The sequence below is a fragment of the Lolium perenne genome, chromosome 2 (assembly GCF_019359855.2).
Source record: "Lolium perenne isolate Kyuss_39 chromosome 2, Kyuss_2.0, whole genome shotgun sequence".
Lineage (NCBI taxonomy): Eukaryota > Viridiplantae > Streptophyta > Magnoliopsida > Poales > Poaceae > Lolium > Lolium perenne.
The window spans coordinates 28,993,164-29,012,098 of record NC_067245.2 but is presented as its reverse complement, the minus strand read 5'-3'; the positions used below and the strand labels follow the sequence as shown (position 1 = coordinate 29,012,098).

Here is an 18,935-nt window from a genome sequence, read left to right as displayed (position 1 = left end):
TCATTATTTTTAGTTGACAAATTACAACGATGAGCACTTCTGAATATTGTTAGAGTAGTCTTACCAATTAGCTAACCTGATTGCATTATTTTCAAACATCTGTCACTGATATCATTTGAACCTGTGGAAGTCAACCGTTTTTATGTTAATTTAGTTCTTGAATAAGGAAGCATAAGCAGGAAAAGTGCGATTAAAAAAGGGCAAAATGATGTTCGGTGATGAAACATACAAAGAGTTTAATTTAGTTCAAAAATTGCGCATCCAGGGAATCGAACCCTGGTCAGTACCGTGGGAGGGTACTATGATACCACTACACCAGATGCGCTTCAGTGATATTTCTTCTTCAGAAGGAGTAATGTACCCAACTAAGAACAGACTGTGATATTCAGCATTTTCAAGATTCTCAATATTATGGTTTGCAGAATTGAGATTCAGATTCTAGTTAATATACCACCGAACTGATATTCAGATTTCAAGTAGTTGAATGGTAGTTATAAGCTATTATTGAAATATAGGATAAAGATTATAGCCCTCCTGAATATAGACTAGCAGCTGGAAAACTAAGGTCTAAAACAGAATCTTTTTATACGGTGGTGTATATGGAGATATATAGAGGACCAAATATAGATCTTCCATTAAAGATGCACTAATCGTGCACATTTTGTTTAGAAACGGAACCAATCTGTAGACTACATTTTGTTTTGAAACCGAACCAATAGTGCACACTACTAAGGAGTACAACTGCAACCGGATATCAGGATTTGAATCTAACAACATCAGGACAAAAGTTAACTCAGTCTTTGAAGTGGTAGTACAAACTACAAATGTAGAATAAAATAGACTTTTGCTCATAGATGAATAGGATAGTCAGCAGGTCCCCATTGGAGCCTTCACTTAAGAGCCGGAACACAGCAGCTGCCTCTAGAGCCCTCATCCTTGAGCACGACGTTGAGCTTCGTGTTTCAAAAGTACTTCCCGCAGTTCCTGCATCTTCTCTTCAACACGGTGATCACGTTGGGACCTGGAGGGTTCTCCTCGCCGCTAAACCCATCAAAAAGAAGATTAGTCAGCTACCGTATTTGATTGATGCATAAAACACAATGAAGAGTTGGAAAGCTTTCTCACCATATCTTGAGGTTTCTTAGGAGCTAAAAACATCTTGACAGGTAGTGCTACTGACAGCGCGAGAACAGCCATGGAGACAGAGATGATACTGACCGCCGTTGTGGTCCTGACAAACAGGTCACCAACCCGCATACAGCGCTGCAACCAAGAAATTGTTAATCACATAAGCAGGTTTTAACAATATAGATACAATAGAATAAGTTAGTGATGGATCCAGTAGTAAGAGCAACTTGGCACGTCAGCAGCTCATTCGAGTTTTAGACTTTTAGTAATACTACCTCAAAGGTCCCATACTGGCGAGAATAGCCCAGCGAACCGACACCGCGGATGGCCGTCGGTAGTGGCATCTGTTGTCCCTCCGCAGCAGCCCTATGAATCCCCTGCTGCGGCAGCTTGCCAGTGAGGAGCCTTCTTCCCGCGGACCGAAGAGCCATTGCCATCGCAGAGTAGCTAGATTATTTATGGACAGCTTCAAACATAGTAGTCAAGATGAGCTATTTAGCAGCAGCAATACAGATATATCAACTGAGACAACACAGAATTATACACAAGACAAAAAATTCAATCTGGAAGTTAAAGCTTACCAAAAGCTTCCTTAAATAGTGATAATTTGCAGCCACCTAGCTAGCAAACAAAATCCCAAAGTTCACCAGAAGATATTCAACGTTGCTTACACAACCATGCCCTACAGATCTGAATAAGAAATAAGATCAGAATCACTCAACATGGCAAATGCGCTAATCTGTTCAAATACAACATGGGGAAAACAATCCTTGTGATTTAAAATTAGATCTCAGGAATGTAGTATTTCCTTTTTCTAGATGAATATAGTTTATATTTCCATAAGTGACAGCATAATTATGCACTACAATATAAATACGAAGAGAAGCAAACAATGCTTGCTACTATAACCCAAGTTTCCATATAAGCATTACATAGTCAGAGAGTGAGCCGAATCCAGTCCAATGACAAGAGAGAGAAACTAAGATAATGCCCTAAGCGCACCAGTTGTTCCAACAAAAGACAAAAGTTGTTTAAGTACATATCCTGCTAATACCCCTAAGCACTAGTTGTGCCAACAGAAGACGAAAAAAAATGTTAAGTACACATCCTGCTAATTCCCAATGAAAAAGAAATTACGTTTGTACTAAAGCCCCTAAAATTTTTGGACAAGCAATTTCAGGTTAATATAGGGCACCAGGAGCAATAATACTTTGAAAAAATAACGCCCAAGTAAACTGGAGTTAGAAGAAACAATTATGCAGTACAATATATATAAATACGAAAGAAGCTAACCCAAGTTTCCATATAGGCAATACATAGTCAGAAAGTGAGGCGAATCCAGTCCAATGACAAGAGGGAAGAATTAAGATAACGCCCTAAGCACCAGTTGTTCCTACTAAAGACAGAAGTTGTTTAAGTACATATCCCGCTAATGCCCTGAGCATTAGTTGTGCCAACAGAAGACAAAAGTTTTTGAAGTACATATCCTGCTAATGCCCTGAGCACTAATTGTTCCAACAGAAGACATAAAAGTGTTAAGGACATACCGTGCATCTAATGAGAAGAAATTAAGTTTATACTAAATCGCCTAAAATTCTTGGACAAGCAATTCTAGGTTAATATAGGGCACCAGGAGCAATAATATACTTAGGACACAGGTGGGGAAGTCACCGGAGATGGAGAGGGCGATGGTCGGTAGAGGGAGGCGACGACGGGGAGGCTGCGGTCGGGGCGGCACGTGGGCGGGGAAGGGCTGGTGACGGCGCCAGTCGAGCGGCGAGGACAGTCACCGCGGCAGCGCGGATGGTGACGGCGGCGGTGGAGTGACGGAGGTGCGGAGGACAGTCACCGCGGCGGCGAAGGATTTGGGGCGCAGCCGGAGCTCGGGTGGGGTTTGGGAATAATTGGGGAATTTTTGCGACCTGGGGCTTACATTATTTTTCTTTTGTTGAGAGAATACTGGGCCTCAAGTTCCCCAAGAGAAAACTGGGCTTCTCGTCAGAACTTCAGGGCCCAACACCAACTCCGATGGTGCAAGGGTGGAAGTGAGTGGAACCCTAATTAAAAAAAAAGAGGAACACTCTCAGATCAGCAACTGAGACTCGGGCGATCGATTTCCAGCAAACGCTCGGGCGATGGCGACGCTCCGACACGCGGCGAGGAGGATGCTCGCCAGCCAGGCACCGCAGCCGATCTACAGGGCGGCCGTCGCGGAGCAGCAGCGGCGCCTACTGCCGACGGTAACCCCCGGCAGTTCGTCCGCCTACCCTCGCCGGTTTTCCTCGATGCAGGTACGCAAGTCCTTCCGTCGCGTAGCAAATAGCACAGAAACTGTGTAGCATATAGTAGTAGCAACACCTCGCAATGCGGTTTTTAATGCATGCGCTTTTCAAGATAGAGTACAAGCTTAGCAGGCTTTGCTGCAATCAGTAGCAGCTAGCTTAACAGGCTCGCAGATCGACAGTCTTGCAAAGCACAATCTGAAAGAATTTCTGAAAGCTGTGTGATTTTCTTGTTTGAACCATCACTCTAGCTTTGCCGTGAAAGGGGCCAATTTTCTGTTTATCATGGTTGCTCTAACTTATTACGTTCATGCTGTTTTCTGATAAAAACCATGTGATCTTGAGACCCCACTTTCGCGAATAAATCTTCAAACAGCCAGGTCCTCGACAGAATCGGAACATGCCGTCGCTTGAACCAAAATAGTAGGCAGTACGGGTCTTGAGCTCGTGTAACAAATACTAGAACACGTTACAATGTGTATTTTATGAATTGTTCAAGGTAGAATCCGAGATTAACAGCATCATCTGCATTTAGTAGCCAAACATTCTGAAATAATTTCCCAAAGCTGCAATTTATTCATCAGAACCATCACTATAGGTTTGTGTTGGATTACTGGAAGTGGATTGAAGAAATCTCAGCTTTCTAGGATCTTGGGTTCGAGATGCACAAGCGAGGCTGGGAAAAGTCTGGAGCCTTCTTGCTCCTTCTTCGTTCCTCTCTTATCTTTAACAGTGAGGATTTTTTCCTTTTACATTTTACACCCTCTACTATTTACTAAACTACACCTAAGTACACATACACATACAAACACAACTCTACACTCCCCCTCAAGATGGGGCGAAAACATCAAAAAGGCCCATCTTGCGACAAAGATTACAAAAAACTCTTTCTGGTAATCCCTTGGTTAGGATGTCCGCTACTTGGTCCGAAGAGCTTACAAAGGGCATGCATAGAATTCCATGATCTAGTTTTTCCTTGATAAAGTGTCGATCTATTTCGATGTGCTTGGTTCGACTATGTTGCACTGGGTTATGGACAATATCGAGAGCTGCCTTATTATCGCAATATAGCATTAGAGGCTTCGACTGAAATAGGCCTAGCTCCAACAGTAGGATTTTCAGCCACAACACTTCACAAACTCCATGTGCCATAGCCCTTAATTCCGCTTCAGCAGTGGACCTTGCGACCACACTTTGTTTCTTGCTACGCCATGTAACGAGGTTGCCTCCAACAAACGTGCAATAACCAGAGGTTGACCTCCTGTCATCTAATGACCCGGCCCAATCAGCGTCAGTATAGCACTCTACTTGTAAATTACCATTTGACGTATATAATAAGCCTTTACCAGGACATCCTTTAAGGTAGCGAATAATCCGCATCACGGCATCCATATGGTGGTTTTGTGGATTATGCATAAACTGACTGACGACACTGACAGCATAAGCAATGTCAGGTCGAGTGTGTGATAGATAAATCAAACGCCCAACAAGTCTTTGATATTGCTCTCTATCTACAGGAAATCCCCCATCCTTAACAAGGCGCAAGTTGGACTCAATTGGAGTGGACGATGGACGACACCCAGTCATTTTAGTTTCAGCCAACAAGTCTAAAATATATTTACGCTGAGAAAGATAAATACCTCTGGCACTCCGAGAAACTTCAATTCCCAAAAAATACCTTAGTTGTCCAAGATCTTTAACTTCAAATTCTCGTGTCAACTGCAGCTTCAACCTTTCAATTTCCTTGTAATTATCTCCTGTGATAATAATATCATCAACATAGACAATAAGGATGGTTAATTTATCATGGTTACGTTTATAGAATAGAGTATGGTCAGCATTACTTTGCTTATAATCCATTTGTGTTACAGCCTGACGGAAACGACCAAACCATGCACGAGGAGATTGCTTTAACCCATACAAAGAGCGATGCAATCTTAGCACCTTGCCCTCAGTTTGAGCTGTACCAAAACCTGGTGGTATATGCATGTATATCTCCTCTTGGAGATCTCCATGTAGAAATGCATTTTTTACATCTAGTTGATGTAGATCCCAATTCAGATTTGAAGCACATGATACTAGAGTTCGTACAGTGTTCATCTTGGCCACAGGAGCAAATGTTTCCTCATAATCTACCCCGTATGTCTGTGTATATCCTTTTGCAACTAAACGGGCTTTGTATCGTTCCACTTTTCCTTCAGGATTGTGTTTAACAGTATATACCCACTTACACCCCACTGGTTTCTTACCTGGCGGCAACTCTGCTAACTCCCAAGTGTTATTCTTTTCTAAAGCATTCATTTCCTCTAACATAGCAGCTTTCCACTTAGGGTCCTTCATGGCATTCTCCCAATCCTTTGGAATATAAGTGGAATCAAGTGATGTCATAAATCCTTTAAATGATGGGCTACATTTTTCATAAGTCAAAAATTTAGCAATATCATGTTTATAACCCACACAATCTTTGAGACGTGCCGGCAATTAGTACGTCTAACAGGTTTCCGTAAGGCAATTGGATGATCAACTTCTGGATTATTATGAACTGTTAGAGGGATCTCAGTACCTTCTTCCTCGATTGTGGTAGCTGTGGGGTCGTCCACTGGAGAGCAACCTTGCAGAACAGGGGCAACATCTTCTTCTTCCACATTATCATGTTCTGCCCCACAAGGTGATGTACTAGAACGTGATGAAGACATATCAGACATATTCTGTTGCAATACTTGTTGAGGTGAACAAGTTTCCCGTACCTCATGATCATTTGAGCCACCATTATCTTTGTTGATATTTGTATTCTCCTCCCCCTCTGTTTCATCATTCTGTTGTGATGTGTTGATCATAGGAATCAACATTGAGCCTTCAACGATGGGTCCTTTACTTGGCATCTCCCCCTTGCTACCAATGCTAATAGCAGATCTTCCGTTTGGAGAATAAAATGGTTCATTCTCATGGAATGTCACATCCATACTAACAAAGAATTTCCTTTCGGTAGGACTCCAGCACCGGTATCTCTTCTGAGTAGGAGAATATCCGAGGAAGATACATTTAACCGCTCTTGGATCAAGCTTCCCCACCGAGTTCCTGTAATCATGGACAAAACAAGTGCAACCAAAAACTTTGGGAGGTACTATAAAAGAGTTAGTACCACTCAAACACTCAATTGGTGTCTTGTAGTTTAGAACTCTAGATGGCAGACGATTTATCAAATATGCTGCTGTTTTAACAGCTTCACCCCACAGGAACTTTGGCACATTCATCATAAACATGAGGGAACGAGCAACTTCTAGAAGGTGCCTATTTTTTCTCTCTGCAACACCATTTTGTTCAGCGGTGTTCACACATGTCGTCTGATGGATAATACCACGAGAGGACAGAAAATTATTGAACTCTCTATTAATATACTCAGTTCCGTTGTCGGATCTGAATATTTTTACACTAGCATTGTATTGGTTGCATACGAGAGTATAAAAGTTTTCAAAAGCACACAACACTTCAGATTTTTGCTTGAGCAGATATAGCCAAGTACACCTGCTAAATCCATCAATAAAAGTTACGTACCACCGCTCTCCTAAAAGAGAGGTTACATTGGAAGGACCCCAAACATCTGAATGCACGACTTCAAAAGGTACTTTGCTCCTCTCACAACTACTAGGATAATTAGTTCGCGTGTGTTTAGCTAATTCACACACATCACATACAAGCTTCTCTTTGCGGCATGACTCCAATAAAGAGGGAAACATACGACTTAAGGACTGATATGAGGGGTGTCCAAGTCTATAGTGTAGTAGAAGTAACTCATCTGTAGACGTGGCATTCTTTGTGTTGAATGCAAGTGGAGTTGAAGCATTATCAAGGTAGTACAAGCCATCATGTTCAGTTCCAGTCCCAAGTACTCTTCCTGAATCCAAATCCTGAAACATACACCATGTTGGTTCAAACCAAGCTCCACAGTTTAGAGACTTACTAATTGAGCTGACTGACAATAAATTCACAGGAAACTGGGAACATGTAAAACAGGGTTTAATTGTATAGATGGTGTACATCTGATGGTCCCACTACCCATAATAGCAGCGGAGGATCCATCAGCAATACGGACTTTTTCCCTCCCGGAACATGGTGTATAAGATGAGAATTTTCTTGGTGAACCAGTCATATGATTTGTAGCCCCTGAATCAATTATCCATGGGAGGGACGAATAATTCTCACCTTCTGCAGTATGAACATTAGTAATTTTACTTGAACCTTCGGCAGAAGCAGCCATTAATTTTTCCTTGAATTCCTCTAATGCTTGCGGAGTTATCACAGGTGCTTGTCCCTGTGCTGATGAAAAGTGGACTCTGCCATGTTTCTTCTCTCGATTGTGACTAGCATAGGGCTTGTTCTGTTGCCTCCGCTGCCAACTAGGAGGAAAGCCGACCAGTTCAAAACAATCTTCTTTAATATGACCGGGCTTCTTACAGTGATCACATATCACTTTGCTCTTTCGTTTGTAATCGACACCCATGGCATTTGCCTTAGGATGCGGTTGAGAGACCGAGGGCAAAGCTGCCCGTGTCTCTGCATTTACTTGTGGTGATGTTAGATTATTGGCCAAGCGTGTTTCTTCCTCCAGGATACTTGCGACTGCCTCCTCCAGGGTAGGCCATTTTGGTATAGCCATTATCAGCTCAGCGTAAATGGAATTCTGGATTTAGTCCATCTAGAAAAGTTTGAACAAGTAACGGCTCAAACCATTCTCGGAACAGAGGCAGGTCTCTTGGATCATGTGGTTTAATTGGCCTGAAAAATTCCAAGTCCCTGTACAATTTCTTGAGTTCACCCGCATATTCAGTCACCGACATTTGTTCCTGCTTAATGCATCTCATTTCTTGAAGAATTCTAGAGACCTGCATCTTATTGGACTTCCCGGAGAATTGTTTCTCAATGTCCTTCCACACTTCAGCTGCATTCTGAAAATTCTCAACTTGTTCCCTAACAGCCCTTTCCATTGAACTAAGAAGCCAAACCATAACCCATTTTTGGTTTTGTTCCCATTGGTCCTGTGACATATCTTCTGGTTTTTTTTCATCTTCTTCCAGGAAATTCTGTAGACCATGTGCTCCCAGAATTAAGGTGGCATTCCGAGCCCAACTAAAATAATCACCTGGACCGGTTAATTTAACTGGATTTGGTTCCAGGGTGATCTTCAAAACATCAGACGTATTACTTGTTTTTGTCTTTACTTGTTCCATTAATTTAACAAGCATATGGTGCATACTCTCGCAGAGTTTGTCTACACTAGAATCACCCATGGTTCTCTGAACCAAAGTGCACAACCGAACAAGCTAAATAGCAGCACACCACCAGACAAACAAACTTCTCTTCACCGAGCCTTTTCACACCAAGATGACTAACCAGACTGTCAGACAACAACAATCAGCAGAGTAGATGCATGTAGACCTCGAGCAAAAGATCAGTCTATACCTTCACCGCCCAACACAGAAACAGCACCACATTCAGTAGGCCATCTTCAGCTTGACAAAGAGGTGACAGTGTCGGGTTCTTCAGCCTGACGAAGAGGAGACAGTGCACAATGCACAACTTGATGTAGCCCGGACAGCGAACCAGCACCTTGATGGCCCCAATCTCCACAACACGGCGACGAGAGGGCACAGCAGAAAGCGGCCACAACAGCGAAGCTCAAAGGCGACGAACTACAGCGGCACAGCTCAAAGGCGACGAATCCCCGTGGCTATAGGGAGCGATGTAGCTCGATTTTGTACAAAAATTCACTCCAGATCGAAGAGCTCTGATACCATGTTGGATTACTGGAAGTGGATTGAAGAAATCTCAGCTTTCTAGGATCTTGGGTTCGAGATGCACAAGCGAGGCTGGGAAAAGTCTGGAGCCTTCTTGCTCCTTCTTCGTTCCTCTCTTATCTTTAACAGTGAGGATTTTTTCCTTTTACATTTTACACCCTCTACTATTTACTAAACTACACCTAAGTACACATACACATACAAACACAACTCTACAGTTTGCCACAAAGGGGCCCATTTTACTGTTATCGTGATCACTCTAGCTTACTTTCTTGTGTTTATGTTGTTTCAGCATGGGGAAGCTGACCTGCTGACCGTTGAGGAGAAGATCAGGATCTTTAAAAGAGGCACCCACTTGCTCTACAGGGCAACGAAGGCAGTTGCTAAAATTGTGGGTTGCTGTTATGCTTTGAAACTATCGTTCATTGTGATAATCACACCTATACCAGAGTTGATTTCTAATCTCGAGGAATCGAAGAAGAAAGCACAAGATATGGTGAGAAACTACGGATTCGGATATATTTTTAAGTACCAAATATGATCTGCTTCTCTTTGATGGCTAACTTATCCGAGTCTGATATGTGATGGTTCAGCTGCAGGAACTGCGGGGCAAGGCTCGTGAAGCTTAAAGCATGGTAGTAACAGATGAGCAGCATTGAACTACAGTTATGGAGCTGGCAATTGATTTGTTCGGCCTAAATTATACAGCCCAGAGTTACCAGATGTGCCATTTTTGAACTTTTGGCATGCTGTCCATGTTGTCAGATCCAGCTCTACTCCTTCTAAGCACTATTATTGGTTACTGCACATGTTGTGCTTCCTTTAGCTGTTAACTCTTTTAAATTAGTTTTGCCCAACGGTTAATTTGTAACAGTGTGGTAGACTCTATGGAGCAACCTCATAGAGTTACTAAGTTATTAACACTACATGCATCAAGTTATGTCCCATGAAAATCTGAGGTCGGAGTTTACTTTCTCACAATTTGGCACCATCTTTTACTGAATGGATGTTTCTTCAACAACATTGAGTTTGTGCATGGTGATGGGTCAGCAGTTATATTTGTATTTTTCTTAACTGTCTCTTGCTAATGTTTCATTATCATATTACTATATAGTGCCCACTAGGTCATACTTTACCCAAGAAAACACATAGCCCGCCCATTTCTAAATATGTTGCGCCTGCAAATTGTGGAGTCCTTTTTACTCCTCTTGGATTCTCTTGGACACAGCATGCACAAAACCTCTGGAAGGAATGCTAGATGGTTTGGATATAAAACATTGAGAAGGAATGCTAGATGGTTTGGATATAAAACATTGAGAGGTCAATTCCAGAACTTCATGAAATCTCTGAAGAACAAGACTGATAGTGGGTGCAAAGCGTGGCAACTATCTTTCAGAAGATGACTATTTGACTAGTTCTGCATTCTCGTGCAGGAGATCGTTAAAGTTGACGAAGCCAGTTCTAGCTGTACATGCTCAACGGAATGACCAGTGAGGAGCGGTATCCCTGAGCATGTTGACCTGCGCATCCCGAGAGTAGTTCCTGCTGCAATCCTTGAGCACCGGGTTGGCCTCAATTTCTCGGATTAGTGCCGTCAATTCCCACCGCAGTGCTTGCAGACGTTCTTGAGTGCTGGGTAGACCGCTTAGCTTGAGTATATCGGGCGATTCTGACCGGTATCCTTGAGCACGGGGTCGACCTCCGAATTGCGAGATTGCTTCATCAAATTCGCGCCTCAGTTCTCGAATACCGCCATCTCTTTCGTAGGGCTGTCTTCGTCGCGTCTAAAGCCATCACAAAGCACACACCGATTAGCCAGAAAAAATACAATCGGAATAGTAGCTATTTCGAGAATGAAAAACGATCTCTCACCATATCTTGAGGTTTCTTGACCAGAGGCGGGGCAATGGAGATGGACGCAGACTCGCTCGCTCTTGTAGTACGCAATGTCGATTGGAAACAAATTGGACCTTCACGATTGATGGTTAGACGGGACGGCTTTTATCTAGGCAATCGTATCCATCCGAGTCCGTAACGATGTCGTCTTCTTGTTTGAATCGATCACGGGATCTAGTGCCTCCATCAGGACCTGGCTCTGCCCTGGACGAATTCGTATACCTATCGAACATGTCCTCCGTTCCTCCATCAGGTTAGGCTTCCTAGCCGCCGTCACGTTGATCTGATATCCCCGTTCGACGCAGCTGCTTCTGTGTGGAAGTTGGATCTTTGTAGAGAGTTCGCTGTGCAACTACGTACTCGCGCGCAGCCAGTCGTTCCTCGATCCGAAATTCAAAACCTGTACGAGTATGGGTTTGCTGAACTTCGCTACAAGGTAGTAGTAATTGGCTAATATGTTTGGTAATTGCCTCGATGGTGTTGATAAGAAAGATGAAGTCAGAATACGAATTGGTGTCTCGGTTTTGTGTTGGTCTATTTGAACCACCAAAAATGATATGATTTTTAACAAATAGAAGGGAACAAACTTTTTGCAGGTTATTCGGAGACCACACTGGATTCAAAAATGGGTGTACTTTCTCCTGGAGAACCAGCGGGAGGATATGGATATTGGATGCAACCGTCTGTTAACGGTTACTCAGAACTTCTATTTCCGAGCTACTCAGTGGCGTCATACTAGTAGGCTATATAATGGATAGCTATATGTTGCTTTTCATTTTGGAGGGTTGATACATGTCTCAATCTTCTTTGTTTCCTGATGTAAACTTTGGCATTGCAGACTTTTAAATAAATAAAAAGGCCGTGTGCATCGATTGATGCAGAGGGCTGGGTATGCTCCCATTTCAAAAAAAAAAGTGTAGTAGTTATCTGGTTTGCTGAACTAGTGAACTTCACTGTTATTATGTGTTCATCCTTTCATCTCGTAGTTCGAAGCCATGTCCCACCTCGACACACTAGTAGAAAATAGGCCTATTGTCTTGGTCCGTAAGAGGCTTTTGTCCCGGCTGACCAGCCGGGACAACGAAAACGGGACAAAAGGGGTACCTTTTGTCCCGGGCGGCTTACCAGCCGGGACGTAAAGTCCACCACGTGGCCGCTGCGGGCGCGTGCAGAGGTCACCCCTTTTGTCCTGGTTGGTAACACAGACCGGGACAAAAGGTCCTCTACGTGGTACGCACATGATGCTGCTCCTTTAGGGTTTAGGGGCCGTTCGACAGGGGTGCAGCCTACCCCCGCCACCGCCTCCCCCCCTTTTATTTTATTTTTTTATTTTAAAATAATTTTCATATATTTGTATGATATTACAAGTTGTACATGTTCCTGCATTATAAATAGGTCGAGCAAACAAATATTCAAAGCAAAAGTCTATTCATGAAGCAATCCAATGGTTCAAACGTTTTTCCTCAGCTGCGTCCCATGCACAACTGGAAAAATCTCAGTAGCAATTTACGTTGCAACTAATGCTGGCACAAATCACGGTGTAATTCTATGGATGGTTCACAACCGGCTGAGCATTAAGTTAATTTTAAATAGATTAAGAATTAGCAAAACCGTAAAATTAAATAGAGATCCTGGATTCATAGAAAAAGCTGCTATGCGCGTGCCTTTGGAGAAAATAGCCGATAAGCAGATGGATGGATCGATCCATGTCCACCACCCCAACCAGATGTTTTCTGCCCTTGATGCTTGATCGCCCTTCTACTTCAAAGCTCCACCACTCCAGCCCACGATATTATCTGCCGATCACGCTTGGTCACCGTTGAGCGACGCGGCCGTAGTCCATGTGTGCAGGCCAGGTAGACGCCCTCACGTGCGGGCAGCGTACTGTTCATGCGAGGACACGGTGTGTAGCCGTATCTACCGCGCGCAGTGGTATTCGCAGCACACACTCGTAAAACCGAGCTTTCAGCCAAGGGGAGTGCTGGGCGTCCCCCGGGGGATTAGAATTCTAATCCCCCTGGTCCCCAACCGTCCGATCAACAGATCTGGAACGTTTCCGGCCGTCCGATCAAACCAACCAGCCCTCTCTCCCACTTTTGCTACCATAATGCACCAAAGTAGCAAAAAACGGTTTAATTGTAGCAAACTCTATTTTCACCTAATAACACAGACCTCGCCGGAGACCCGCCGAAGACTCGCCGGAGACTCGCCGGATACTCGCCGGAGATGTCGCCGGAGACTCGCCGGAGATGTCGCCGGAGACCCACAGGTAACCTCACCGGAGACTTAGTAGCAAAAAAAATATGCTATAGTAGCAGAAACACACAAAAATTGTAGCAACCTTTTTTTGCTATAGTAGCAAAACCAACATCGTCGGAGACTCGCCGGAGACCTCGCCGGAGAATTTGTAGCAGAAAAATATACTATTGTAGCAAACACCTATAACAAATGTAGCAAAACCTAGTTTCAATGGATTCTCACCGGAGAGATTGTAGCAAAAAAACAGAATATTGTAGCGAAACCACAAAACCAAAGTAGCAACAAAAAATATTGGTATGTAGCTGGCGGAGGCGCGAGCTGATGAGGGGGAAGCTCGGGGATGGAGCTCCATGGCGCGGCGGCAGGACTCCAGCGGCGCGCGGCGGTGCGAATCCAGGGCGCGGCGGCCGGACTCCAGTGGCGCGCCGCGGTGAGAATCCAGGGCGCGGAGGCCGGACTCCGGTGGCGCGGGCGGTGAGAATCCAAGGAGCGGCGGCCGAACTCCGGTGGCGCACGGCGGTGCAAATCCGGTGGCGCGCGATGGAGATAGGCGGTGGCGCGGAAAACCGGCCACGATTCCGGCCGCGCCTCCATGGATGCACGGGGAAAAGCGGCGGCGTTCGCGGAGGAGGATCCGCTCGGTGGAGCAGCTAGGCGGGGCGGCGGAGCAGGGCAGAGGCGGAGGCGGCGACGGCGGCGCCTGCTGTGGCGTTGAGCCACGGCGGCGTGTGCGGATGGCGGCGTGGCCCGTGCGGAGTGGCCTGCTCGCACGGAACAGCGGTGGAGAAGAAGATGGGGATTTTTCTGTCTTGGTTCGGTGGGACCCACCCATGTGTGTGCGTGGACCACGACAAAGGGAGGCAGCGCGTGAGTGGCTGGAACCGGACGATTTGATCGCTAATCCCCCGGGTGATCCCCAGCCTTTTCCTTCAGCCAAGTAACTATCGCTGGGGTCGACGACGGGCGGTCAGTCTCTTCCACTAGCTAGTCTCAGAATCTTTGGTGTCGCCGTCGGGAGACCTAAAACATCTCCAACCGCGCTCCTTCAAAACTTCTTTAAGAGCATCTCCAGCCGCGTCCTCCAAAGCGTCCCCCAAAGAGATTTGGAGCGCGCCGGATAAAAAATGCGTTTCAGTCGCGTCCCCCAAAGCCCATTTTTGTCCGGCGCGGTCCGATACGGTGTCCGGCGCCCCGAGCCCGTCCCCGTCCCACAGGGGACGCACCGGGGACGCCGGACACACCGAAAAGCAAGGCGAACCGACGCGGGCCCGGCGCGTCAGCGGCTCAGTGAAAAATCGTCTCCCACTCCCGCCAAATCCTGCCCCTCCCGCCATATCGCGCCTATCCCGCCGCGCATTTCTGGCCTCCCCCGCCGCCGATTCATTTCTCATTTCCCCGCCGCCGATTCATTTCTCCTATCCCCGGCGATTTGTTTCTCCCTCCCGCCGTCCACCCGCCGCCGCTACCTTCTCCCCATTCCATGGCGCCGCCGGTAGCCCCCAAGAAGATGGCCAAGAAAGCGGCCAAGAAGCCGCCGGGCAATGCGACGAAAGGGGCGAAAGCGCCTTTCGCGAAGCCGCGGAAGGCGCCGGCCCCGAAGAAGAGGCCGGAAGGATTGACTGATGATCAGTGGCATGAAGACTGTCTGCGCCGGAAGATGTCGACGGCGGAGCGGAAAGGACGGAGGGCGGCGGAGCAGGAGAAGAAGGCTCTGGCGGCGCGCCAGCACCAGCACCGCCTTGGCCGACGCCGCGTCGTGTGAGAAGACGCATGCGTCGATCACGAAATGCCTCGCGGACGTCTCCTCGACCTTTCTCTCTCGCGCCAAAAAGAACGACGAAAGGTGGGCGGAGCTGCTCAAGAGGCAAGAGGAGAAGTTGGAGCTCAAGAAACGCAGGGACGACATGTCCCTGCTGAGAGCGTCGACAGAGGGAATGTCTCCCCGGACGCGGGCGGCGCACAACTTCTTCAAAGGCCAGATCCTTGATGACATCGAAGCCAAAATGGCGGCGGCCGACGCGGCGACCCAGGAAGCGGAAGCGGCAGCGGCAGCGGCAGCAACTGCGGCGCAAGAGCCGGCTGCCGCGTCTTCGACTGCTACACCATCGTCGGCCTACGTGACAGCGGCGGAGCAGACGGAGCATGCACAGTACCAGGCAGATCGCGACGAGGTCATCGTGATCGACGGGCCTGCGTCCACTCAGGATACGTCGCCATCGATCAACCCCTTCTTCTAATTTAGCATGCACTATGGTCTGTAATATGACCGCGCGCCTAGTACTTTGATCGCCGCTACTCTGATCGCGACGATTCGGCGGGAACGATCTCTTTTGAATGCAAAATTTGAATTCTTGATTGGGGCGGCGTTTGCGGGACGCGACTGGGGAGCGACGTCCCCCAAAGGCGGCACGAACAAAACACGTCGCCCAAACGCTCAATCCGGCGCGGTTTGGGGGACGCTTTGGGGGACGCGGCTGAAGATGCTCTAAACGGTGTATTAAGTATTTGGAGAACACTTTTTCTTCATGCCACTTTTGAAGAACGTTGCTCTCTAGCCGTGACCCTAAACGCGTTCCTAAAATATTAAAATAATTTTTTTAGTTTTATTTCAATAGAGAGAAGGAATGTGTAGGTACAATCGAGATTTTCAAAGTAGTGCAACATATTGTAACAAATTATACATAAAAATTTCGAAAAATATGAACTAAATTTTAAAACTACTTCTTTGATGGCCCGCATCCTCGTTCTCACGGAAGCGCTTCCTGCTCGTCCCCTCTTCCGAAGAGTTAGTGGCGTTTGACGCGTCCGAGTAGCTTGTGCCTCCCTACAACGCGTAGTCCTTGATGTATTCGTCGTCGTTGGTGCTCGCCGGCTACGCCTCCGCCTTCGCCTGGGCCCTTGCCTCCTTCTTTGCCGTTGCCGTCTCCAGATGTCTCCACCTGGCATCTCCATCCTCTTCCTACTCCTCCTCATGGCCGTTGTCAGCGATGGCGTCCACCCCATCCTTATGGACGTCATCGACGACGGCCTCCACCTCCTCCTTATGGCCGTCCTCGGTGACGGCCTCCTCCTCCTCCTGGCCGTCGTTGGCCTCCCACTCCTCCTCGTGGCCTTCCGTCGGCGGGGAACTAGAGCTGCTAGGCGTGGAAGCTCTTTCCCACCAATGGTGCAATCCCGGCGGCCTCCCCTCGCTATCGGTGTTCGATGGCAAAGAGGTGGCAGCTCTTTCCCACCAATGGCGCCATCCCGGGCGGCTTCCCCTCGCTATCGGTGTCCGATGGCAAAGAGAGGTTGCTCATGACATCGTAGAGATGAATGTCGCCGGCCGGTTGGAGATCGGAATGCGCAGACGTACGGGTCTTATTGAGCGGCGATGAATGGCGGCGCAGATATCGAAGAGGGGTACGGTTGCTCTTTCGCGGAGTTCGCGCTCCATTCTGGCGGTTCGCGCGTCGACCGCGACGGTTCCCCTTCCCGGCAACTGCACCGTCGCTAGGTAGGCGACGGTTGGACGTCGTTTGTGTGTCAATAACGCGTCGGGCCGCCACTCCCCGCCTCGCTTCTCATTGTGTCTGGCGCGCCCGAAGCATCTCATGTGAACCGATGACGGACTCGGAGCGCCGGACACCGTATTGAGCCGTGCTGGGCAAAAAGAACTTTTGGAGTGCGTTTTTTCCAAATGCTTGATCTGGCGTCGGTTAAAAAAAGAGGAAACCAGCAGCGGGAAGAACCCACTGTTGTATTTGATAAAGTAGGTGGTGAGTCTCGAACTATAACTATTTAGTACAGCTTCACTTTTACTAATCAGTAAGCCTCAGAGCCTTAAGGACACTTCGGAGACGTGGCTGGAGACGCTGAGTCATGGTGGTGGTGATCAGATTTGGCATGCCGCACACACCGGCGCCCTCGTGGAAACCCATTGGCTTTGCCCCGACGGGCGGACCGGACGGGGGAGGCAAGTGGCAGCGGTCTGTACTGTGCGGACGCCGAGGCGCGCGGCCACGTGAAGCCCCTCGTGCGCGCGATAGCGCCGCCTCCTCCCCCCCTCGCCTGTATTCCTTAATTAGTCCACGTCACGCGCCACCGAACATTGTTATCTGTTGTTCATGTGCGCAGACAGCGCCGTCGAATATACTGATAACACAGACGACACATCCTCACTTGCAACTTGCTCCGTCCGTGCGCCTATATAATGAACAACTGCTCACACCAGCAGCAGATAACCAACCTGCGGGTGAAAGAAACAATACCAGATCGATCGAGCCTAGGTATCCAGTTCCAGCTAGCGCAACAATTAATCAGGAGATCGTACGTCGTCTAACATGGCGGCGGGAGGCGTGTGGGTTTTCAAGAACGGGGTGATGGAGCTGGAGCCGGAGGTGACGAGCAGGAAGGCGCTGGTGTACGTGCCGGCGAACGAGACGATTAAGTCGCTCCAGGCGCTGGAGCGGAGGCTGGGCTCGCTTGGGTGGGAGCGCTACTACGAGGACCGCGCCATCGTGCAGCTCCACAAGCGCGACGGCGGCGTCGACCTCATCTCCGTGCCCCGCGACTTCTCAAGGCTCCGATCAACCCACATGTACGACGTCGTTGTCAAGAACCGCGACCACTTCAAGGTCGTCGACCTCTAGACATCCACGACCTACGTACCCTCTCCAAAGCTAGCCATCTAAAATTATCATTCGCCACGCTCAGCCACCCAGTGTTATACATGCATATGCAGAAGTCATATACAAATAAATAAACGTGTGTGTAGCCAAGCGTTTGTGTTATGTAATTATATACTGTGTTTGTACGTACATGACCCACAAGTGAATACGTTTACGCAGGTACTATCGTGTTTCCTAAAACCTTTGCCTAGCTCGCTTCGATTTCATTCTTCTTTTCTTTTGACTGGAACAGGAGGAGCTCTCCTTTTGCATTATATATAAGGGAAGAAGTTTACAATGGCAAACGCCAGATCAAAAAAGAACAACAAGAAAAACTACTCACCGTAGGCAGCCTTCAAGCTGGCCAAAACCATCTCTTGTCTGATACAAACAGCTCTCCGAAAAATCAGAGATATTCTGAAAGATTAGAGCAACTCCACTAGCAGCTGCACAAGAGAAGCGGTTTTGATGAAGGGGTTCATTATCAATCTAGGTGTGGTTCCTAGCGAATTGGACCTGTTGGTCATCTATTGTGACAACACTGGTAACATAGCTGATTCCAAGGAACAAAGGTCTCACAAGAATTTCAAGCATATCAAGCGGATTCAACTCTCCCAAGGGACGTAAAAATTTGCAAAGTACACACGTATTTGAATTTGGCGGATCCGTTAACAAAACCTCTCCCAGGGAAAATCATGAACAACACCATAAATTCATGGGTGTTAGATTCATCGCAATGTAATCTAGATTATTGACTCTAGTGCAAGTGGGAGACTGTTATGCCGGAGAGGCAATAATAAAGTTGTTATTATAATATCTTTGTGTTTATGATAAACATTTATTTCTCATGCTATAATTGTATTAACTGGAAACACTAATAACATGTGTGTTTTATAAACAAACTGGAGTCCCAGGTAAGCCTCTTG

General features: G+C 47.0%; 2 protein-coding genes and 1 non-coding gene across 3 annotated transcripts; 2 read left to right on the top strand and 1 right to left on the bottom strand.

Annotated features, from left to right (window-relative positions):
- Positions 1-254: 254 nt before the first annotated feature.
- TRNAG-CCC (transfer RNA glycine (anticodon CCC)) lies at positions 255-325 on the bottom strand. The gene has a single exon. It is a non-coding gene; the product is annotated as a tRNA-Gly (tRNA).
- A 2,872-nt stretch (positions 326-3,197) lies between these two features.
- On the top strand, positions 3,198-10,226 carry LOC127331637 (uncharacterized). Its single transcript, XM_051357810.2, has 3 exons — positions 3,198-3,419; positions 9,498-9,701; positions 9,799-10,226. The coding sequence occupies exons 1-3, from the start codon at positions 3,264-3,266 to the stop codon at positions 9,832-9,834; spliced, it is 396 nt and encodes a 131-aa protein (XP_051213770.1). The 5' UTR covers positions 3,198-3,263; the 3' UTR covers positions 9,835-10,226.
- A 7,358-nt stretch (positions 10,227-17,584) lies between these two features.
- LOC127329848 (flowering-promoting factor 1-like protein 5) lies at positions 17,585-18,210 on the top strand. The gene has a single exon (XM_051356271.1). The coding sequence runs from the start codon at positions 17,683-17,685 to the stop codon at positions 17,989-17,991; it is 309 nt and encodes a 102-aa protein (XP_051212231.1). The 5' UTR covers positions 17,585-17,682; the 3' UTR covers positions 17,992-18,210.
- The last annotated feature ends 725 nt before the right edge of the window (positions 18,211-18,935 follow it).